Source organism: Hippoglossus hippoglossus, chromosome 23 (assembly GCF_009819705.1).
Source record: "Hippoglossus hippoglossus isolate fHipHip1 chromosome 23, fHipHip1.pri, whole genome shotgun sequence".
Taxonomy (NCBI): Eukaryota; Metazoa; Chordata; class Actinopteri; order Pleuronectiformes; family Pleuronectidae; genus Hippoglossus; species Hippoglossus hippoglossus.
Window position 1 is genome coordinate 6,378,779 of NC_047173.1, and position 24,096 is coordinate 6,402,874.

Sequence of the window (24,096 nt, forward strand, 5' to 3'; positions counted from 1 at the left end):
CTAAGCCTGATCAAAGTCTTCCTATCCTATTGATAGTTGCTAACAATGGCTTTCTCTCTGAGACCCTATGGCTGATAAACTCACATCAACTCACCTGATTAGATTTGTTGTGAGTAGATAAGATATTCATTCATTGATTCATTATTACGTTTAGCAGAACTTTTAAAGAACTTGCTGTGATTACAGTTGCAACAATAATCCCAGCTCTACAACGTCACTCTTCGTTTCGTCCAGCCTTACATATAGAGATTATCATCAGCAGAGAGTGTCCCTGTTTACTGTAGATAATACTCAATATTACTATGTTTGTTCTCAAGGAAGGAGTTTCATAGAAAACCTTTAACAGTGAAGGTTTGGATTAGAGCAGAGGTTCTCAATTTCTTTCTCAACCACGGTGCTCCTTAATGATTAAATATTTCACGCATCCCCTCATTTATGTCCCATGGATTATTGTGACACAGCCTAATTTACACTTATACTTAGTGATATGATAGAACAACACAAGAGAAATGTCCTATAAAGATATTAGACACGTATTAAAAACATTTTCACCATGTCAACACCGAATACCAATATAACATGATCATTTTATGGTGAAATGGTAAGTAATGGTGTATATATATATATATATATATATATATATATATATATATATATATATATATATATGTATATTGCACATCTATGTGCAGCACTTTCTCTATGGGAAGGGGCAATTTGGGGTTCAGTATCTTACCCAAGGACACACCGGCATACGGAATGGGGAAGACTGATCATATGGCTCGAATGACAAATAAACCTCAAACAAATGAAACGAATGAAACTAACATGACCCTTTACCCTCTAGAAACAGGCCACTTGCATAAAAATGAGGGCGATCAATCCAGAGCTGACTTGCTGCCAACAGGTACTTAAGGTGAAAAAGTTAAAGTAGTTTTATTACATTAAACTTGAAAAATGATACAAACATCCAGCAAACTTTGGTGATTATGATGAATCATTTTATTTGATAGAAAACCTGATTCAGTAATTCTTTTAAATCAAAAAACATTGCTTTTTTGAATTATCTATTGAATTTAAAAATAGAAAAATTGGATCTGTGCTGTCTGTCCTCCTCAGTACAGTATACTACAGGCTCTACACTCACAGCTGGTGATATGCTTGTAGCGGAAGCGTCTGGTGGTGAGGCCGAGGCACTGCACGGTTAATGATCTCCTCTGTGTGCTCTGCTCCAGACAGCATCGGCTATTATGCTCCACCTGAAGGTCACCGTGTAACACCACCCTGAGCGAGGCACGTGGTGGGATTAGGTGAGAATGGGAATGAGACAGACAGAGAGAGACATGTGTTATGTTACTGTAAGATTCATCAGACTGAAAGAACAAATAAACACACGAGTCCAGCAGTGTCATAATCATTTCTATTGACCAGTAATAGATACAATGGAATTATTCTCACCTGGGCTGAGACACACAGAGGCCCTGGCACACAGGCATCTCTATGATCGTGGTACAGTTTTCGATGGTGATGTTGAAGCTGGACAGCTTAGGAGCACAACTTTGATTACCTGGAGTTGAAGTGACAGATTTTATTCATCTGGAGTATGGTTAGGCGATTATTATTTATAATTTAACTTATTGTTTTAGTGTATATGTGTTTTGTTTAATCATTTATGTGCTTTTGCCTGACAAGTCTGTCTTTACATTGTTTCACTTATCACTTTCATGGGCTACGTGGCTTTTTCCATGTTTTCATTTGTCATTGATTTAGAGTGATTTATGCTATGTCTTTCTATGTTTTTCATACATGGTTCTATATGTCATTGAATGTTTGGTTACCATCAACCTGCCAGGGACTGCAGATGAAACCAGCCTGCATGGCAAAATCTGGGCCATTTATATGTTGGACCTGAGTACTAATCTGCATTGTCCCTAAAATAAACGAACATAAATATATTTCTTCTCAACTCACACGTAAAGCAGCAGTGCTGGTCGTCCCAAACTCTGTCGCCCTGTAGAACAACACATGGAGTTCATGGGTAAAGAAGTACTTCACTATTATTATTATTATTTCATTGCATCAGCTTTCTAAGTTTATTATTGGAAAAATACATACACCATTTATTATTTATTTATATTAAACAGTTTACAGGAGAAGCCTTCCTCCCTGTGCAGTTTTTTCAGTTGTACTATTAACATGTTCATAATACATAACTCCTAAGCTGAGGGAAAATACAGTAATGCAGAAGTTATTACCCTCAATTAAATTGTATATGATGTTACAGTTATTAGTTTAAAGGAGAGAGGAGGGGTCCAGTACCTCAGGACAGTTTTCTTTGGGACAGATTCTTCTCTCAGTCTGAATGCCCTCTCTGCTACAGCTGAATGACATGCAGGGATGGGCAGCGTCTTTCCATGTGACTCCCACCTACACACACAAAGACAGATATCATGACAAGTGACAAATCAAAGAATTGATCGATGTCAGAGACAGGACCTACAGTATAATAACATGAGATCCACTCAACATACCTTGTATGTCTTTTCATTGTAACTGCAATTGTTCTCAGCTGAAAAACATCAAAATAAGACACAGAGGGTTAAATATTTACTAGTATTCAAGGAAAGTCTGATTTAATGCTTAAAGGTGATTGAGGTTAAAAAACCTTTAAAACTGACTAAGATTATCAACTTAATGTGTCAAAGATCCTCTTGGTGAGTAAAATAAGTTTACTCAGCAAGTATGTTGCAATAGCAAATACTATACATAAAGCAACTTTCTACAACCTCTATTTTTAAACATGATGAAAGGCCAGTACTCACAACAAGGATTGTCACAGGGAGGAGCCAAGTTGGGTGATTTTCGACACTCCTCTGTCCGAGTCTGGTTGTTACATGAACACAGGTGACAGTTGGACTGCCACACCTCACCAGGCTGGACGACAGGTCAAAGAAATACATTTATATAAAATCAAATTAAATCTAAAGTTACCGATATGACTGTTTATTTTTTTTCCATTGACGAGACAACCATTCTTACCAGTCTGGGCTCTCCGAGAGGTCCTTTACAATCTGTGGAAGAGATTATAAACCATACAATTTACCTGTTTAAGAGTTGAAATGAAAATATTCTAGAGGTCTCTTATAGACCATGTTACTCACATGAACAGTCAGACACACAGTTGATGGAGTGATTTCCTGCCCTGAACTGGCCGCTGGGACAGAAACAACCTATCATATTTTTTTCGAGGGAGGCTCCTGGATATCGTACTCTGTGCAGTCAAAGCAGAGAAGAGGTGATGTGAAATGGAAATAATCAACATCTCGACAATCTCAAATATTCTGGATAATGTGAAATAAATGTGAAAGGACATTATTACCTCTGCCAAGGAGGTTATGTTTTCATCTTTTTCTCTTTCTTTATCATTGCAAGATAGAGCGTTTTTTTTCTGACATTTTTACCAATCGCACAGGGAATAATTCATAGATCTAGTTGAAAAAATCAGGCATATTTAGGAAACTGATATCTATGAATGCACAATCTTTTTTGCAGCCTGATTCAATTTAAGTGGACTGTTGGGCCTTGGCAGAGGTATTTGCATTACTGAGTATCATTCCAGTGTGTAAGAGTAAAGTCTCCAAACCCTCCATAGCAGAAGTCATCCAGCTTGTCATGACATTCTCTGTGAACCAATCCTTCTGGACATGTCACATCTGAAACATGAACAATGAAACTTCAGTATCTGTCAGAGCAATCAGGTCCATAAAACAGAAAAGCGTGAAAATACATCAAGACAACAATTCATCTCCTGCTTTGACTGGCTTTGCTTTAAAGAGGATGATTAAATTAAAAAAAAGATAAATACCACAGGTTCCATTAGTCAGTTTTCTCCAGTCGATGCAGATACTGGCATTCTTGCATTCCTCAGCAGCTTGCTCTAGTGAAGAGCAAGAACCATCTGTCTTCCCGCATGAATCAAACTCACAGTTCTTCTTTATAAGTTGCAGATTCACATATGTTGTGCAGTTCTGAAAGACTCTGAGGAAACAGATTAGACCAGATTTTAGTCAATAGATAAGAATATACAAGTCAAAATGTACCTACAAGAAAATCAGCAACCTCCATACAACCAATGAGATGTTGCAGCTACACTGCTGATTAATTATTGGACATACCAAAGGTTGGGTTAATCCAACACACCAGGATTGGTTGCTGGTTCAACACCATAAGATGTGTGAAATATTGTACACAGAGTTGATTCATATTAACTCAAATGTTGGGTTCATTCAACCTCATAAATAGGTTAAGATAATTTAATTTAGTTATAAGTTTAACTTTACTCTTCAATTCAAAGTCACCCATTCAATCACACATCATTCATACACGGCACAACTGTCAGAGGCAATCTGTGCTGCCGTGTCTTGCCTAAGGACACTTCAGCATGCAGACTGGAGAAAGCATGGATTTAACCAACGACTCTTGAGGTAATGGACGACCTGCCCATTTCAGACTTCACCCTAGTGAACTGATAAATTACTTATATGTACTCATCTAAAGAAAATACACCCAAGATTTAGTGAAAAACATACATGAAAGTTTTAAAACATGGTGGAAGCTTTTAAACGTTGTTTTTTTCCTCAAAAAGCCTCCGAACTATGCAGAAGAGAACACTGCAGCTGGCTGTAGAACTGCTACACCAGCATCTGGGTCAAAAGCTACCCACCCCCCAATAAATGACCCAGAAAAACGGCTCAATCCATTATTTTTGTACAAGATGAGAAGCTATGGTGACTCATTGTTTGATATTATGTGTCAGCATTAGTCACAACGGTAGTTCTTCAGTAAAGTAAAAGCTTTGGGACTCACTTTCATACCATATATGTTCACCCAGTATGCTCTTATTAGCAATTCTGACACCAAGTCCCTGATAAGAAGTGTGTAGTAGTGTGTAGAGCTTACGGGTGGTCTAGCAGCTCACATTGTGGGCTTGGAGGGCAGCTGGTGGGGGGTACCGGAGTTGGCCCGGGATGACAGGGTACGTCCCTCGGCCGAGAAACACATGCTGAGTTCAGAGGGTCTGCAAACACCCAGTCATAGGCCGTCTTATCACAGCAATTGTTGTCCTCGATCTGCCCTCCTCTGCGGATACATGATCCACCACCACATACACCTGGAGAGGAGATGGAGAGGAGAGTCAGCAAAGAAGATCCTTGATCTGCTAACTAATACACATTTTAATACACATTTAATAAACGCCGGTTTGTATTTACATCTCAAATATCTTAGATGAAAAAAATAACTGGATAATGCTATTTTAATTTAAAATTACACCACACTGTTAGTTTTTTAGTAGTCTGATATCTGAGAGGAGACAACTCAATTAAACCTTCATTAATTAGTTTATAACACTGGATCAAAGGACTAAAAAAAATAGCTTAGCTCCTTTTAGTACATTTTGGTTCCCTGGCTCATACTTAGAGTAGTTGTATTATCCTTTTCCGTTTTCATTTTCAATATGGTACCTACCACATTGTCCCTGGGTGTTGTTGAGGAAATGTTCCATGGCTAGATTGACCACCAAGGTATAAGAAGGACTGAGGGAGACGTAAGAGCGAACCTCAGGGAGATAGATTGACACAGCGTACCCTGTGGTTTCAAACCTCAACCCCTGCTCCTCGTATGGTGGCTGTATGGTCACATTGTTCAGAGTGGCCTAAGGAAGATTAGATCGGTATCAAACCAACTGTCCCAGTCATGGTAGACTTTAATATTTGAAACAAAAATGTCCTATATCACAGAAAATCATTACATGCATCCTTTATATTGTATCTACCTTTACTGCATTAAAATCTGGGACCATACTAAGTGTAGCCACATTGTCCTGATATCTGAGGATGATGCCTTTAGCACAGGACCCATGGAGGCCCGGCACACAGTAGAAGTTGTCCACAGCAATGGACAGACGATGTTGTGGTGATTGCTCCTCCACCAGGATGTAGGTGCATTCGTCCAGGAAATCAAAGGGTACACCTGCAAAGGAGATGTAGTGGGGGTCCCCATATAGCTCACAGCGACCTGGGGATATGAGAAATGATAAAATATGATTTTAGTAGATATTTGTAGAAAACAAGACATAGAGGCTGAGCCCGAGAGATTGAGATCGTCCCTCCATCATCACTCTCGTTGTCATGAGCATGTTAGCATTTGGGTTGAAGCAGCCTTACAGGGGCACAAACCTAGCTTAGACAGCCTACTTAAAAGGACAAATGGCTTATTTTGGATTGTTTCAAGGGAACTGAAAATGTACAATGTATAAGGACATGTTACTGTAAACACAAATGAAGGCAAAAGACAAGGACAGTGGTGGAGATACACTTACAGTCACATTTCCATGTTTCGCAGCATCCGTCTGAGACTTTTGTGACTTGACCTCTGGGGCAGATGGGAGCTGTAGGCTCTGGACAAACCACCGGGGTCAACTCTATCTTGCCATTAGTACAGGTCCTGTGAAAACAGTCCTCTGTCCATGTCTCACCGCAAGCCCAGGTTTTCTTCCTCTTGAGGTCGGTACAGTCAATGCAGGCTGATGACGTGGGAACAAAAACTGCAGAGGACAGTGGACATAGACATGACAGAAAAATGTATTACATCCAGGATAATTGCTAAAAAAGAGTAATATGCAGAAAAAAGACATGTATGCACCTTGTGCTGTGCTGTGATATGCTGTTGATGGTGCACCTGTCTCAACTACATCAGTTGTCGACTCTGTACCGAGTGTTATGGATGTAGTCAGTTTTGGTGGCGCTACCGTAAATGTATATGTCACTCCATTAGACCTTGACTCTGAGGAAGTGGGAGAAGGTTGAGTGCTTGTAAACAAGGTTTTAGTGGAAGTTTCTCTGATGGTAATTTGATTCTTACCTGAGGTTGAAGCAGGTGTAGCATTTGTTGGGTATGTTGTATGGGTTACAATGGTGGTTGAGGTAGTTGCATTTTTTGGAGTTGAGATAGAGGAAAGGACAGTTAACCAATTTGCAGTAGTGGATGAGACATTGGTGATGGTCGTAAATGGTGTGGTGGTAGTGGATGGCGTTGTCCATCTTTCAGTGGTAGATAAGGCAGTTGAAGTGGGTATAGAGGAGGTTGAAAGCGTTGTTGTCCATGTTTCTGTGCTGGTTGAAGCAGTTGTAGTTGGTGTGGTAGTAGTGGAAGGCGTTGACAATCGTTCAGTGGTAGTTGGGACATTGGTAATGGTTGTCAATGGTGTAGGGGTGGTTGATGACGTTGTTGTCCACGTTTCAGTGGGAGATGAGGATGTTGTAGTTGGTGTAGGGGTGGTTGATGACATTGTTGTCCATGTTTCAGTGGTAGTTGAGGCTGTTGTACTTGGTGCAGGGGTGGTTGATGACGTTGTTATCGATGTTTCAGTGGGAGATGAGGATGTTGTAGTTGGTGTAGGGGTGGTTGATGACGTTGTTGTCCATGTTTCAGTGGTAGTTGAGGCTGTTGTAGTTGGTGTAGGGGTGGTTGATGACGTTGTTGTCAATGTTTCAGTGGTAGTTGAGGCTGTTGTAGTTGGTGCAGGGGTGGTTGATGACGTTGTTATCGATGTTTCAGTGGGAGATGAGGATGTTGTAGTTGGTGTAGGGGTGGTTGATGACGTTGTTGTCCATGTTTCAGTGGTAGTTGAGGCTGTTGTAGTTGGTGTAGGGGTGGTTGATGACGTTGTTATCGATGTTTCAGTGGGAGATGAGGATGTTGTAGTTGGTGTAGGGGTGGTTGATGACGTTGTTGTCCATGTTTCAGTGGTAGTTGAGGCTGTTGTAGTTGGTGTAGGGGTGGTTGATGACGTTGTTGTCAATGTTTCAGTGGTAGTTGAGGCTGTTGTAGTTGGTGCAGGGGTGGTTGATGACGTTGTTATCGATGTTTCAGTGGGAGATGAGGATGTTGTAGGTGTAGGGGTGGTTGATGACGTTGTTGTCCATGTTTCAGTGGTAGTTGAGGCTGTTGTAGTTGGTGTAGGGGTGGTTGATGACGTTGTTGTCCATGTTTCAGTGGGAGATGAGGATGTTGTAGTTGGTGTAGGTGTTGTTGAAGGCATTGTTGTCAATGTTTCAGTGGTAGTTGAGGATGTTATAGTTGGTCTAGGGGTGGTTGATGACGTTGTTTTCCATGTTTCAGTGGGAGATGAGGAGGTTGTAGTTGGTGCAGGGGTGGTTGATGAAGTTGTTGTCAATGGTTCAGTGGTAGTTGAGGAGGTTGTAGTTGGTGTAGGGGTGGTTGATGACGTTGTTGTCAATGGTTCAGTGGTAGTTGAGGAGGTTGTAGTTGGTGTAGGGGTGGTTGATGACGTTGTTGTCAATGGTTCAGTGGTAGTTGAGGAGGTTGTAGTTGGTGTAGGGGTGGTTGATGACGTTGTTGTCGATGTTTCAGTGGTGGTTGAGGAGGTTGTAGTTGGTGTAGGGGTGGTTGATGAAGTTGTTGTCAATGGTTCAGTGGTAGTTGAGGCAGTTGTAGTTGGTGTAGGTGTTGTTGAAGGCGTTGTTGTCAATGTTTCAGTGGTAGTTGAGGAGGTTGTAGTTGGTGTAGGGGTGGTTGATGAAGTTGTTGTCATTGTTTCTGTGGTAGTGGAGACATTGGTAATGGCCGTCAGTGGTGTAGAGGTGGGTGTAGTTGGTCTAGAGGTTGTTGATGAAGTTGGTGTCCATGTTTCCGTGGTTGTTGAGGCAGTTGTAGTTGTTGGTGTTGTGGAGGGCACAGTTGTTTCCTTTGTGGTTGAAGCAGTTGTAGTTGGAATGCTTGAGGTAGAGGTGGTGGGTGATATTGTTGTGGGTAAAGTAGCTGTTGGGGCAGAGGTGGTAGTAAGCTTTGGTGTTTTTAAAGCAGGTTCTGTAAAATCTGTAATCTAAAACCGCAGAACATCTTTTCCAAATTATTTACACATTTGTTAATTGACACATCGAGTAGTAAATATGATTCACACTTACGACAGATAATTGTTCCATTTTCACAAGGGCTGACAAGAAGAATAAAGAAGTAAGGCATATGTTATGAACCTGACGATTAATGTTAAGAGTAAAATTTATCATAATATTTTACACTATATTACAGTGTTAATATGTAGACATATTACTAATCTTACCACTTAATAGACTCTATCATCACCACTGCCCCAGGCTGAATGATGGTGTCGTTGAAAAAACATGTGCAGTTCCTCAATTTGGTGCATTCACCGGTATTTTCATCATAGAACGGTGCATCTTTTGGACATCTGGGGTAGCAGCCTTTCACATAGACAAACCCAACGTTTATTTTTATGTTGATGTTTGTGTTAATTAACATTAAACCATTATTTCAATTTACAGATTCTGCAGAGCACAAATCAAGTTTAGCTGTAATATTTGAATACAACCCAGAAAGCCTGGTTACCTTCCAGTTTGTCGGTGAAATAGTGGCCTTTGCCGCAGGTGAGCACCTCACCACAGGCTTCATAGTGCCAGCTACACTGGCCCTGCTCGTTGTAGTAGTCACAGTAGACCGCTAAGAGTGAAGGCATAACAAGTTAGATTATTACAGACTGACTTATACTACTTTGTAGAGGAAAAAGGGTCTTAACCTACGGCACAAATCAGGTGTCCTCCATTTGACACACACGTCCTGCTCGCTGCAGGCCTCTGCGTATGCTGCCACAGCTGTGCAGAAGCCCAGAAACTTCCCCTCAAACTCACAGGAGCAGGACTCCTGCACACAGGCGTGGTAGTAGGGCTCTGGGTCCACCTGGGGAGGGTAGATTATCCAGCAGAATAGGGCTTTAGGTGACATGTTTAGGTGCTCAGAAATCTGTCTATGTCCATAAAATAGCTACAGAGGAGAATTATTGCAATATTATAGTGTTGACTGTTAACTCTTATCTGTTATTGGCTCATTAACAATCTGACTATACCCTCATTCCCTGGTCACTACTGCACAGACTTGGATCTTGAATGTGCGATCATCATGAATGTTAGTGCCATGCTAAATATATAAATATACATACTTTTAGATGGCAGTCTTTGAAGGTGTCTGCTGTAATGATCATACAGCGCCGCTGAGCCCAAGCTGAGCAGTAGGAGTTGCGTTCACATGGGAATATCTCAGTGGTAACATCAGAACAAGGAGGTGAGGTGGCCTTCCAGTTGTTGCCAAAGGCCAGCGGACTAGACACCACTAAAAAGAGATTTACATTTTTATGATGTTATTTTAACGATGATGACAAAAGTATTTCTGCACCATGAAAGACAGAGATAATTAATTTACCTGCTGAGCCACTTATCTGTAGGTCATTCATCTCACTGGAGTCAAAATTCCCACAGAGGCCACACACTCGGTTCTATATGAGAGATAAGGGAAATTTCAACTTAAAAACTTTCAAAATGGACAATACATAATTATAGTAAATGTGCAGTTCAGTCTTGATGTTTTTAACGTGAGGAGGTGTGTAGTGACACGAGAAAAACTACGTTCAAAATCCATCTTAACATCCTAATCACTCACTCTCCAGTTTGGATGCAGCTCTACGGTGATCCTGGTGTGTTTGTCCCAGATGAGCGTTATGCCTCGGCTCGGCACAGATATTACGATGTAGAGTCCCACAGTGTGAGTGGTGTAAAATGAATCTTCTTGCAGAGTCCAGCCTTTTTGGAGACGTCTGGTCACCCTCATGTCGCTCAGTGTCAGGGTGACTGTGCCCTGAATGGGATAAGAAATGAAAGAAGTCATGGCACAAGATTATTCAAACATTTTGATGAAGAAGTTATTGTAGCACTGACTTAACTGATACGTAACCAACAAACAACTTATTGTCTGAAAGATGAGTTGATGAAAAGGACGAAACAATAGAATAAGTAGATGATAAAAGAATAGAAAGTACACAGTCAGCAGATTGAGTGACGAGGAATTGGAATCATAGAACAAATCATCAACCTGCAGATCCAGGACGATGGAGCGAGAGCAGGTCAGTGCTTCATCACAGCAGGGTACACTTTCCACTCTGACAGAGAAGGAGCCGTTTTGGTTTCCGCAGTAATCCTGAAATAAAAAGAGCAGATTATGAAAAATAGTTCTGAAATAAAAATAGATTTCTTGAAAGGTTTAATTGTGAAAACAAAGTAGATGTAAGTATTAAATATATATTAAACAAAGAATAAATATTTATGAATTATAAATCATTAGTGAAAAACTATACACACATGTCATATCTACACCAGTTTGGTCTCACCTCTACCAGTGTGTACTGGCAGTGCCCATTAAAGCGGTACCATTTAGAGTCAAATGTCTGGTAATGCCCATTTCCGTACACTTGACACTTCCCAGAACATGGCTCGTCTTTGCAGTGCCACTGACCTTGACCACAAACACTGTGAGACAGAGGTAACTGTTAATAGTATAAACAGTAGGATAGTAAAAGGATATAGTAGTAAAGCAGCAGGCATGCAGATGTTACCATGTTTTACAGTTGGTTTTGACATGCTGTCCTGCACTGAACATTTTGCCACTGTACACACAGGTGCAGTTGTCCAGAGAACCACAGTTTCCATGGTGATCCTCATACTGGTCATGTGGGCAGTGACAGCCACTCTCACAGGTCAAACTGGAACCCTGGAAATCACAGAGAGAGAAAACGTTAGAGCTCAACTTTAGATTTCACAATTAAATACATATATATAAGTTAAAGGTTCAATGACAGAAAAGTTTTGTAAAAGAAATATGCTCCATAACAAAATAATGAATGGGGTACATTATATAGCTAGTTAGGTAAATACTGCTTCCAAATGAAGAATGAATAATACATATACATGAATAGATAATCTATTGACTCACCAGTGGTTTGCTGAGACTGTCACAGGTTTTCTGAGCTGTGTTCACTGGGTACTCTGAGCAGTGAACACAAACCTTACCATTTCTGCAACCTGACACAAAAACATAAAAACATATTAGTGTCCTACTTCTTATTCAGACATTTTGCTATGTAACAAAATGTTGTGAAAATTTCAAAATTGTATAAATAACAGAAATCAATGCAGATTTTTTTTAAACAGACATGTGGTGCCAATAACCTAAATTAGATTTCCATTTATAGCTGAATTAATGTAGTTGAAACAAAATAGGAGCGTTTGTTAATTCTCAGGTCCAAAGGAATGTTAGTTGCATATTCATGTTTAGAAAATATGGTTTTAAAATATATAAAATAGTTTATTTACCACAGTCCTTGGAACAGTGCAGTTCTCCATTCTCACAGAGGCTTAAGAAGACAGGATATTGAATTTGAGATGAAAAGCAATAACTTTTGCTGACTAATATATACACTTTAGATTAAGTCGGGCTGTCAGCTACAAAAGTAAGATGTTAACATGAACTGTATTGGAGAAGTTAAAATCGCTGCAATCACTTCCATTTTCAACTTACCACTGTCTTCCATCAATAACAACAGGCCCCGGCGGCTTTGTACCGCCATAGTGGTGACAGACACACTCTGCCTTTGGGGTGCATACGTGTCCTTGGTTCAGGTGAGTTCCTTCAGGACAACCACAGCCCTCCACAGGAGCATCATCCAACCAACAACGAGGGTCAGGGCCAGACAGTAAACGGCACGTGTGGTTGCAGGCCCGCACGTCGTAGGAGAACTCTTGGTTCTTTTGACATTTCAGAGCTGGGACATAACACTTTGATCAACATTAAACATACAACTACATTTTGTTATTACGATAGTAAAGTGACAGAAACAAATTAAATTTTGCTACTTCATATTTGCTGCGTGGTGTCTCTGCTGCCAAAATAAAAACAATGATAAACAGTTGGAAGCAGCGATGATCTAATTTTAGCTTTAGATAATCATGACTTGAATAGTTTGATCATAATTCACGTGGTGGCAGATGAAAGATTGTATATTCATTAATTCTGAACTCACTGCAGTTGGTCGCTTTCCTCCAGTCGCCAACTGCAACACCCAGACTGGCGCAGGCTTTGGCGTAGCTGCCCAGAGCAACACATAAACACTGCTGCAGATTGTTGCCACAGTTACAGGTTCTTTGGATGCAAGCCTGAAAGTAATAATCAATTTCATGTAAACATGAAACAACCAGTGCTGACATTTAATTGCGAACTTAAGGATTTGGTTGATATGTAAAAGTCTTACGGTGTGGAAATGATCAGTTGGGATATGGCTGTGGCACGTAGCAAATATCCCAGTTGCGTCATTCAAAACAGAACACCCTTCATCTGCAAATATTTCTGTAAAATACATATAAATAAAAATGGAATGTATACTTTTTTTAATAACATCTTGTCATTCATTTGTCCAGAATTCATGTTTCATTTGTACTGTATCATTGACTGGTACCACTGTCTGTGCTGCTGCAGATGGGTGGTATGTTCACTACACAAGTGCCAACACTCCAGGACAGAGCGAAAGCTTGAGGTGAGTTCTCGATGATGCCGCTGCTGGTGGTGAAGTCATCGGTGGTGTCATTGTTGCTGTTGCCACAAAGACCTGAAAGAAAGATTGACTCTAATAAAAAAAATCCAACTTCATCATATAACAGAGCATACAGAAAGTATTTTTAAAAATGTTTTAGTATTGACTGCTCAAAGAAAACTGAACGTGAAAAATAATCCCAGGCTGAGTGTTTGACCTTGTGCATTAGTAGAAGTTGATGTGCTGACCTGATATAACACCAGTGTGGGTTTTGGGTAGGGTGATGTAGAGCTGAATTTCAGGAGACATCTGGACTTGGATGTTCATACCAAAGGATGTCTGGACTTGGATGTACATGGAGGACTGCCAGAAAACCAGGGCGTGATCTGACAGGTGACAGAAATCAGTAAGCGACAGAGGTACATGAGTAAATAAATCATTACAAATGCATTACAAGGCTAAGAACACAAATTAATACAGTATATGAGTTGGAATATGCGTAATGCATTTATTTAGTTGTTTTAGTTTGCTTCTTACCAGACTGATGAAGTTCAGTTATCTCCTTCTCTCCCACTTTAACACTGTTGTATGAGAATGTATACGTGTCCTAAAAACAACCATATAATATTTTCATTCGATCATGAAACTCTTTCTTGACATTTGATTGCATAGATCAGCTGATTTTGAAGTCACTGCTCTATACCTGAAAAAGCTGCAGGACAGCTGTTTGCAGGGATACCCTTTTTTCCGAAAACTGAACAATTATTGTCCAGTTGTGACCCTGAAAAAAAGAAGTCAGATAGATAGTCAGTATCAGAGAAAGATAACATGATTAATTTGCCTCAACCCCTTTCAACCATGATGACTTCACGAGGGTACTAAACACCAAATTGACTTCTTCATATCACATCACTTTCCTTAATTTTCAATTGTTGGTGTAGGAGGGAACATTTACCTGTGATACCACATATGTGCATTTACCAGGGACGACATATTGTTTGCCATCGAATGTTGTCACAAACTGTCCTTCCATGAGACATCTGGCTGGGCAGAAGTTTTCAGAGCAATGCCACTTCCCACACTCACACACACTAAGAAAAGATACGACAATTCAATTTTAATGAAAAACTTCAAATAGAAATTTGCAGGTAATTAGTATGAAGAAAGTTTTTTTCCAACTCCTCACCACGACTGACACTTGGTGCTACGTATGTGCCCGGTGCTGTAGCTTCTGCCAGCGAACACACAGGGGCAGTTGGACTCTTTCACACAGTGGATGCCCTCTGCTTGGTCATTAACCACCGTACCTACACACAATGTTCAGTATAAACGCAACATGCAGCTAATAAAAAACAGACTTCTAAATCACACAGTGAAATGTTGCTCACCCTCTGGGCAGACACAGGAGCTTGTGAGGTCCTGGTTGGAGAATCTGGGGTTGGGGTTAGAGCAGCTGGGGACAAAGGCGGGGCCCTGTTCCACAAAAAACAGGTCTCCTGGACAACTCGGTGGAGCTGCAGTCACACAAAGAAACACATAATCACACCAATCAACTGTCACCAAAGAAAATGTCCAATCAAATGTATTAAATTGTTGATTAACATTATTAAGTGCTAGTCAAAGATCACTTACCACATTTGGTTACACTTCTCCATATGTTCCAGATGTAGCTGTTATTTCCACACTCCTGGACAACTTCTTTGAAGAAAGCACAGCTGATGTATTTGCTGCTTTCAAAACTGTAGATGTTCTCTTCACAGAGTTCGATATAATGAAGAATCCTGAATTGCAGGCAATCCAAGGTGTAGGAAAAGAACAGTCTGCACTGCTGCAAAAATCATTAGAGAGACAATCTGAACATCTGGACCAGAAGCGTACTGCAAAGTGTGAGCATGGCTGTTTAATCTGAGCTGTGTTTTCTTCAATAATATGTAAAAAAAAAAGTGACGTCTGTGTATTAGTGTATAACTTATATGGTATCCTCTCAAGGTCATGCAACACTATGCAACTTTTTTGCTTAATATTGCAGCTTCGCACTTCGTTTGATAGTGACTTGGAATAAGGGAATGGTGCCACTTTCTCTATGTAACGTTGGCGAGAGGGGACGGTCTCCTGTGAGAAGTGTGTAACTGACTGATAGTCACAGCTTCAATCATCAGAATCAGGTCCAGCAAGTTCCAGAGTCATGCTGAACTGCACATCAGTTACAAAGACTTTGAATTCATTAAAAACAAGTGTGTATCTCCTATATTCAGTGAAGAAACTTAAAATATAAAGAATTGTAAACAGAGTGTGGTGTATTTGTTACAGCCGCAGCTCTTCTGATACAGGAAGCTGGGGATCATGGGAAATATCCCCCACACAGTTGTGTTTCAGTTCAGTGAGTGGGATTACATATTCAGTGCAAAAGATTGATAGGCTTGGCTTTGTTTTTGTCTCTACATGAAACCCACTTAATTGCTTGAACACAGAGCCCAACATAATGAATCCCCATGTGCGGCTGCAGAGGGAGCTGTTGCTTAGTAAAAGTTACATGGTGTTTTTTTAGCGTCAGTAACTGTGTCTGTCTTACTGTGAGACTGTATGTGTCTTACTGTCTGTCTGTCTGTCTGTCTGTCTGTCTGTCTGTCTGTCTGTCTGACCTCATCACCACGTCCTGTTGATAAATGTGTTGTTAAAGTGATACACTTCCCTAAAAAGAGAACTTACTTGATTCATAGCAGAGACAGAATCTCGGGTTTGACATGTGTCCTCAGTGAGCACGCTCTCCGCAATCAACTGCTGCTTGTTGCCTAATTTCATGAACAGTGCATTTATAAGGCAAGACCAAACAAAAGCTGTACATTTCAATTTTTAATCATCTACATTTTGCAAATTGCTTAAAGTGAAATTGTAAGAACCTTTTAGTTGCAATTCTTATTAACATCTAGTCCCCAAGTTTGCATTCAATTTTACACCTGACTCTTTACTCTGATTTACTCTTTTATGTAATTCTAATTCTATACCTGGAACATTCAGTTGTCCACACAGTCCGGTCATGTCAATGTTCAGCTCCTTCTCCAGCTCCAGCTCCACCTTGACAGCAAGTCAACAGAAAAGCAGAAGGGGTAAGGTTGATATTCTGCGGTTTTAAATTGGATGATACACCCAGAAATATACAGTATCGAGAGTCCTCTTACCCTCACTAAGTCTATTCCTCCAGATACATTGTGCCAGGTGACAGACAAAGGAAGCAGTGAGCTCCTTAGTTTAGTGAAGGTACCATACTGAAAAATATGCTGGTAGGTGTGGTCGTATGGAAGGGAAATACTGTCGGCAAATGAACATAAAGAGGTGTCAGTGCAGAAACTGTGTAATTCGCAAAAGATTAATTAAAAAATAATAAATGATTACACTGGTAACTCTCCCAAAAATGTCACCTTGCAAACTGTGATGACTTCCAGTAAAACCCCCATAGTATGTTGCAAATGAATTATGCACATTATCAAAGCTAATAATAAACTAACATTGATGTCATTAAGGAAGCATAAATCTGCCAAACCTAACTTGTGTCACTGACTATGACAGCCATTAGAGTGAATGATCTGAAATGCAACAATTCATGACTGCTGTCTCACCCTCTTACTGTGGTTGTTGTGGCTGAATAACATGATTTAGCGAGGTTATCATTTTTAATCTGAAGCAAATTCAGTCTCTGAGGATGAGTGATAAGATTTACAGTAGTTTAGGTTCTCAGGGTGTTAGGATTTGGGTCCAAACCTTTTCTTCTCCACCTCGATGCTTCCACCCTGCACGATCGTCCTGACTTTGTTGACGGTGATCTCGAGTTGGGTCAGCAGCCCGCTATTGCCTCGCCGTGTGGTGATGTCATATTCAACCCGGTTGTGTGTGAAGCGGGTGAGGGTGAACGGGCAGTTTGATCGCACATGGAAACCTGAACCGTTGAAAGGCTGCATAACCCCGCTGCCGAAAGTCCTGCAAACGTCTGACCAAAGAAAAAAACTACAATTAGAAATACTTTATTCAATAATATGTGATTATGTTTTGTTATTAGCCATTTAAAATCAATAAACATAATGAGTAATTATTATTTCAACATATTAATTAAAATAAACTGATCATAATCCATCACTGATTGACTTATACTCACATTTCCGAGTTTCTCCTGTTGATACTGTTGAGACTGACTGAGATTCACCTGTCCCTAAAACTACAAAAGAAATATAACATTAATAATCATAAATTATACATTCATTTTTATTTGGTTCACTCAAATGGATGAAAAAGTAATTCATAATCCATATACAACTATTTTAAGACATTCAACTTCATAATGAAAATATTCTTAATAATCACGAATACTTCAGAAATATCAAGAAGCCTATTGTCATATAGACGCACAGTATTTGATAAAACTGCAAATATTTAATATATATAATATATAATGTAATATATAATGTCACGAAAGTTAAAGTACCTAACAATTATAAGCAAAAATGTTTTTATGAGTTTCTATACCCACACGACTAAAATATTGATTGGCTGAGTTATAATTACTGATTAATTGATGTGTAAGGAGCATTTTATTGTTGTAGTTCAGTTGCAGCGGAGTCAATATAAACTGATTTATCCTGTTTCATAAAAAGTTGAGTGGATTTAATCAACACAATAATATTATATAAGCTCATGAATTGTTTAAGGGGCTACATTTACATTTGTGCATTAACTAGAAAGTAATTATAGTAAAAAGAACAAGAATAGTAAAGTCAAAATGAGTAGATTATGTAAAGTACTAGTACTTAAAAGTCTGCCAAATTTGATTAAAAGCTCCAATTCAACATGTGGTTAAAACTATGAAATGTATAAATGAAAAGGTGAAGAGAAGAACAATGGAAACAACAGTGAAAAGGCCAAAATAGTTTTTTATAGAATATGAAAAATTTGAAATTATTATATCTTGACCTTTTTGTTGATTATAGTCCTATTTCTAAAATCTAATTTTTGGCCAACTTTCTTGTCATATAATAGATTAATTAATCCATAATAGATAATCCATATTCAGATAATTAAATGAAAGATTGTTTGGTACCTGAGACCAGTGAGAAGCAGAAAGCCAGCGTCCATCTGCGTGGGGTCATGTTGCCTGATGTTCCCTTGCTGCAGGAGAGCAGGTTAAACCAGGAGGAACTGCACAAACAGACCACCACAGGGCTTATATATGCAGTGTCCATACACACACAATGCCTAAATCATCACCTCATGCACACACACACACACACACACACACACACACACACACACACACACACACACACACACACACACACACACACACACACACTTTCAGTGAAAAGACCAGGAAACAAAAATCAGGAGGGGCGGGTTGCATTAAACATTAAACTACACGTTAATTAAGCAGAGACATGGAAATTATCCTACATCGTTGGAAAAACAAACCTACTTTTATCCTGCTTTAATGTTGTATTTACAGTTAAACTATTTCCTGATAACAACAGTCCCTGTGATATATATTCTGGTGGGAAATTTGTGAGTGTGTCCATGTATAAGTGAGAAACAAAGGGGTGTCTCAAGCAAGAAATCCACACACAAATGGATGCAAAAAAACCCCCCAAACACTCAACTGCTGTTGGAGAGTTTGAAACTTCACGTTTACTTGTACAAAAATCATCAGAAGTTATAACATCTTGTAAAAACTCTTGGTTTGTAAAGTCTTTTGCTCATATTTCATTTTTACCATTAAATACTAAGTAAAAGTAAGAGAATCAGCTAAAGGAAGGTCAGTATTTCAAAGTCATCAACCTCGCCCTTAATAGATAATATATTAAGTATTGCATTATGAAGTGAGAGGGATGCTGACTTTTGGTACACACACGGTGACCCAGACAATGCCTTGCAGGTTAGGAAAGGACAATGGACAAATGACAAATTGAGGCTCGGTAAATGATCAGGGTGCATGAACCAGGATGTAAGTTAGTTATTTCTGAGTTTGAGAGCTGAAAGAAAAAGCCTCATGATATCTATGGATGCATTCTGCAGCTATTCAGATTTCTTTTCAGGCAAATATATTTAGAGCAGGAAACTGGGTCAAATGCTTATTAGCTAGAAATCTCTGAGGTTGTTGAGGGGGTCTACATTAAACCAGAGATAGTATTGATCCTCAGTGTGTGTTCATATAAGTACCAAAGAGTAAATTCACTGCATAAAACTTAACAGTAAAAGCAAATAATAACAAGCTATGACTAGGAAACTTACAGATTGTTCAGTACTTCCTATCCTTGTACCTGCGCAAAACCCCAACATTTAGAACAATGAAATCAACATTACTTTATTGAATCTGTTTTTCACCACAATCATCTGGCGACAACTAAAAATTTACTGGGGCCCCCAGGTTGAGAATCAGAGCTGTGAAAATCACATACATCTCTCAATGTCAAAACCCAAACCCAAATAAAACTGGATCAATCTCAGACATGTTGAGCTATCTTGTATGTGGTATCTTTTTTCAGAAAAACTAAATTTGATTTCTTTTTCTCATTAAAACCTTTCTCATAATTATGTGATTCATAAAAAACAAAGCAATTTAAGACTTTCACTCAATATTCATTAACCGTTCAGACGCTGCTTTGGTTTCCACCAGCACTTGAGAAACACGGCTAACTTGCTAGCTTTCCTTCCTTCCTCCTGTTTGCTGCAGGTCAGGGGTTTTTCTCAGAGGTTTGTCTTCATGGCTACGTTGATGGTTGTTTTCTTCACTATTGAGGAAGAAGAGCTCCAAAGCAAGCTAACACACAAAAAGCCCGGACAATACATTGCCTTAAAACCCAAGCTAGCTAGTGTCAAATACCAAGCAAACAGTTATCTACTTACACACTCTGCAGACATGGAGCAACGCTAGCTTTCATGTGGAGTCATGTTTCCAGCCAAATGTAAGGTATTCTCTCCTTTTTGCTCTGACTTGGTCTCTGCAAATTAGTTTTTAAAAGTTATTTGAATATATTGTATATAAAATAGCTGTTTAGCTTTGTCCACCAGCTTCTCTGTTGCTAACATTGCTGCTTGCTAATATTACTGATTGCTAAAAGTGCTACTTGCTAAAATTGCTAGCTGGCGTTTTGCTAGCATTTGGAAGGCTCATTAAAGTTTACTGTACTTTACGATTGTACCAAAAGTGTTCTGAGACCAAAACAGTAACCTGAAAAAGGCTAAGCTAGCCTAGCATAATATAGCATAGCATAATTAGGGCTCCTTTCCATGTATACAAGACCCTGCTGAATGGTATTATAGTTAAACTTGTGTTGCTCCCGTCAAAATAGCTGCTGTGAAAAGGCCTAGATGGTTTAGTAGCTCATATCCCCTTTGCACGGCTGGTTGGAAATCAATATACAAATATGCTTCCTTAATTATTACAAAGTTGATTTTTGTCCTCCCTAGCCTCCTTATAATATTTTACTGAAGATAAACTTCCCTGACACTGATTCAAGTATTTCCTTATGGTGCTGCACTAGTTCCTGGTGGTGGTTTGTTTGACTAAGGTTTATAAAGGTTGAGGTTAAGCCTGACTATGAAGTCTTGGTTAAGGGAGGAAATTATTAAGTTTAATGTCGTAAACCTCTCAAATAAAAAAAGTGTGTAAAATAGCCCTTGTGCCGAAACAACATGTCAGATTATGGAAAGGGAGGACAACACATCACTTGTTTAGACATTGGACCGAACCGAAGTCTGTGACGACAGTTCAATGTCATTTACTGTGTTTGTTTCTTGTTTGAGTTTCAAAGTTGAGTTTCAAAGAAGGAAAGAGAAGTTTGAAATCTCATATTCACGTGATGTCATTCCCAATATGCTTTCAACTTATTTTGACATTAAAATGTCAGACAGTTTAAAAGAATAAGGACTGAGGAGCTGTGCTTCTGTGAGTTACATAGGACAGCATTATCTGAATATCTTATCATATCAAAGCTGTGTGTTTTTGGGGCCTTTAGTTCGAAGCATGTTCAACATACCTAGGACATATTTAGATTATCTGGCTTTCCTTCACAACATTGTCCGTCCTGGATAACCTGTACTATGAAGCTCATTATCAGCTGTCTCCATTTTCAGCTGTCTCCATTTTCAGGTGTCTCCATTTTCTCTACTTTCAAATTGACAGATGTGACCTTACTTGTTCAAACCTTTTATACTGTCAGAGACTACCAGTTGGGGGAGCTCTCTAGTCTTCAAATAATGGTCAGTAACAGATGTTTCCTGGGCGGATGTATGATGTATAGGAGAGCAGCATCTGTGTGTGCTTCCCCTTACACATTTAGTTAGATCAGTTATTCTAATTTTGTTTCATCCATTTCAGACAAAAATGTGATCATCAACAAATCTCAGAGCAGGAAGGTTTATGAGGTTATGTGAAATCAAGTGATGCAGCTGATGTGGAAAGAGTTTTCTTCATCCTCTGAGGAGTTTTAGTCGATGGGATTCTGCATGTACATTTTTAGTATTCCTTGTGTATGACCGAAGTGGAAACTGTTGTCTGATATGGTTGTATGATGGAAAGATCGGGGGGTTGGTAGAGATTTAAGCCTACAATTATTACCAAATGTTAGATCATCTGTCGAGTAAAAGGTCCACATAGATCAACATCAATTCCCTTGGTCCCTGCTATCAGTGTTCCTAAAACTGGAGTCACAAGGTTAATTTGCCAACATCATAGGTTTTCCCCATAAAACCTTGTGCACCACTGTGTGTGTAGAAACCCTGCTCCACTGTTGCCCTCCTTCTCTAATGGCCTCAACAATGGGCCATTATCAGGCCATCCTCATTCTCCACATTGTGTGACACCACTGTCCACATATTGATCGACTCTGTACATGAATGCACATGAGTGCATTTACAACCATGACATTTCTCCGGGCTGCAACCGTACAGAACATTCACAGAGATTACTTTTTGTCTTTAAGTGTGATCAATAATGGAGAAGGTAGACAGTGATAATGGTTCAATGTGTGAAGAGAGTTCTGGAGAGATGAGAGATGAAGGTTGTCATGTGCTTTAACAGTCCGTAGCTTTGAAAGGAGAGTGAGGCTTGTTTACAATATTTTTAAAGGCAATTCCTTATATTGCCTAGTTCCAGGTTCTCATGTGATAGTAAATGGAATATTTTGAGTTGTGTGGTGTTGGTTGGACAAATCATACAATTTGAAATCAGTGGGTTTTGGGGAAATTGTGATTCTTCACCATTGTATATGACATTTTATTGATGATAGTAAAAATTGTAAAAAAATAAACACACACATATATAGCAGTTTAATACAAATAACCATCAGTTGCAGTGCAAATAAAGATGACTCAGTAAACTGTTTCATCTACTCTTTTAGTTTCAAGACAAAACAAACATGTGCTTTTTGGCTCTATGTTCACAAACCAAAATACTATTAGCAGTTTGAATATGTCTGCTTCGCCTTTTAGAAAATCACAATAGGCATTTTTCATTATCTTCTGACATTTTATAGTCCAAACAATCACTAGATCAATCAATAAAGTCATCTAATGAAAGCCAGTAAAGTAATTGTGTCTCATAGTGAACCTCCCAGCTGTGATCATAAAGGTGATCATGAAGGAAGGAGTCATTTAATGCAATAATGCCACTTTAGTAAATGTGAATCAGTTGATGAAGTACCTGCAAATGTTTTCGGTGTGAGATTACTGCATTATCTTTATGAATGCATATAATGGAGGACATCTGTCGAGTGTGACTCCAGCCCTTCTTGCACAGTCAACATTAATGTTACAGGGGAGAGAAATCCTTGTCCAGCTCATCTGTTGTTGTAGATTTGCAAGTTTGACTTTACAGAATTAATTTTAGCAATACATGTCTTTCACTCGGATTGAACTCTTTAGCAGATCTAAAGAAGATCCCATGTTCAAATAGACAGTGGGCCTATGTTTAACAGCTGAAATCTTCAATACAAACCTGGAGCCAAAACTATAATTTCCTCCTTTAAAAACACTGATATATAATATGCATGTTTGGTTCTTTTCTGATCATCAGATATTATGTTTAGAAAAGTGTGTGATGATTTTTACTCCTTTTGCACAGAAACGTGGACCTGAAATACTTAAATCCGTCCTGCAGAGGGCAGATGATTTCCTATTTGGCAAGAGGCAGCCTGTTGAAGAACATTTCAGCAGAAACATGATGACATGAAGACTGTCTGAAATGTCTTTTATCATTGAGAATCTTTATTTATATTAATATAAACAAATGGTCATTTTATTCAGTGGTTATATTGCATATCTATATTTCTAAGTAGGGCATAGAGTTTTCATTAATAGCAATATAATAAAGGTCAATATATATTGATATAATGCTAAAACAGTAAGGAGGTATAACACATAATTGATTTACTGATTTGTGAAGATTTGTAAAATGTTTCGTTGTTAATCAAGTGTCATTCTCTGCTCATATAGAATATTTTAAAGCCACAACCTTCACTCAGGGGCAAAAGTCAGTCTTTAAACTTAACATAAATAATAATGTGAAGAGTGGATGTTGCTTGTGCCCCCAAAATGAAATCCTGGCATGCATCCTAATCAGCTCATGTTACAACAGTCAACTATCCCTTTAACTCTACCCA

At 39.1% G+C, this 24,096-nt stretch overlaps 1 protein-coding gene across 1 annotated transcript; it reads right to left on the reverse strand.

Annotated features, from left to right (window-relative positions):
* Positions 1-1,097: 1,097 nt before the first annotated feature.
* On the reverse strand, positions 1,098-18,738 carry LOC117757724 (mucin-2-like). The gene is made up of 45 exons (XM_034579104.1): positions 18,543-18,738; positions 17,604-17,663; positions 17,213-17,438; positions 16,633-16,762; positions 16,459-16,528; positions 16,163-16,245; positions 15,086-15,281; positions 14,842-14,967; positions 14,640-14,760; positions 14,409-14,544; positions 14,157-14,234; positions 13,991-14,060; positions 13,702-13,839; positions 13,379-13,528; positions 13,175-13,269; positions 12,947-13,079; positions 12,445-12,688; positions 12,240-12,280; positions 11,860-11,948; positions 11,483-11,637; positions 11,258-11,396; positions 10,963-11,067; positions 10,534-10,728; positions 10,297-10,369; positions 10,037-10,206; positions 9,621-9,777; positions 9,430-9,540; positions 9,143-9,284; positions 8,988-9,016; positions 6,922-8,841; positions 6,703-6,765; positions 6,380-6,604; positions 5,834-6,075; positions 5,527-5,713; positions 4,960-5,170; positions 3,866-4,038; positions 3,644-3,713; positions 3,162-3,271; positions 3,040-3,071; positions 2,823-2,934; positions 2,532-2,569; positions 2,320-2,427; positions 1,972-2,011; positions 1,459-1,567; positions 1,098-1,284 (listed from the first exon to the last, which is right to left on the reverse strand). The coding sequence occupies exons 1-45, from the start codon at positions 18,682-18,684 to the stop codon at positions 1,116-1,118; spliced, it is 7,413 nt and encodes a 2,470-aa protein (XP_034434995.1). The 5' UTR covers positions 18,685-18,738; the 3' UTR covers positions 1,098-1,115.
* Positions 18,739-24,096: the final 5,358 nt, after the last annotated feature.

Excerpts from the sequence above, each read along its gene's own strand:
- LOC117757724 (XM_034579104.1), bottom strand. The coding sequence starts at position 18,684 with ATGGACACTGCATATATAAGCCCTGTGGTGGTCTGTTTGTGCAGTTCC. Across the intron at positions 14,545-14,639 it reads AGCACCAAGTGTCAGTCGTG|TGTGTGTGAGTGTGGGAAGT; the intron begins GTGAGGAGTTGG and ends ATCTTTTCTTAG. Across the intron at positions 13,270-13,378 it reads CTGCAGCAGCACAGACAGTG|AAATATTTGCAGATGAAGGG; the intron begins GTACCAGTCAAT and ends TGTATTTTACAG.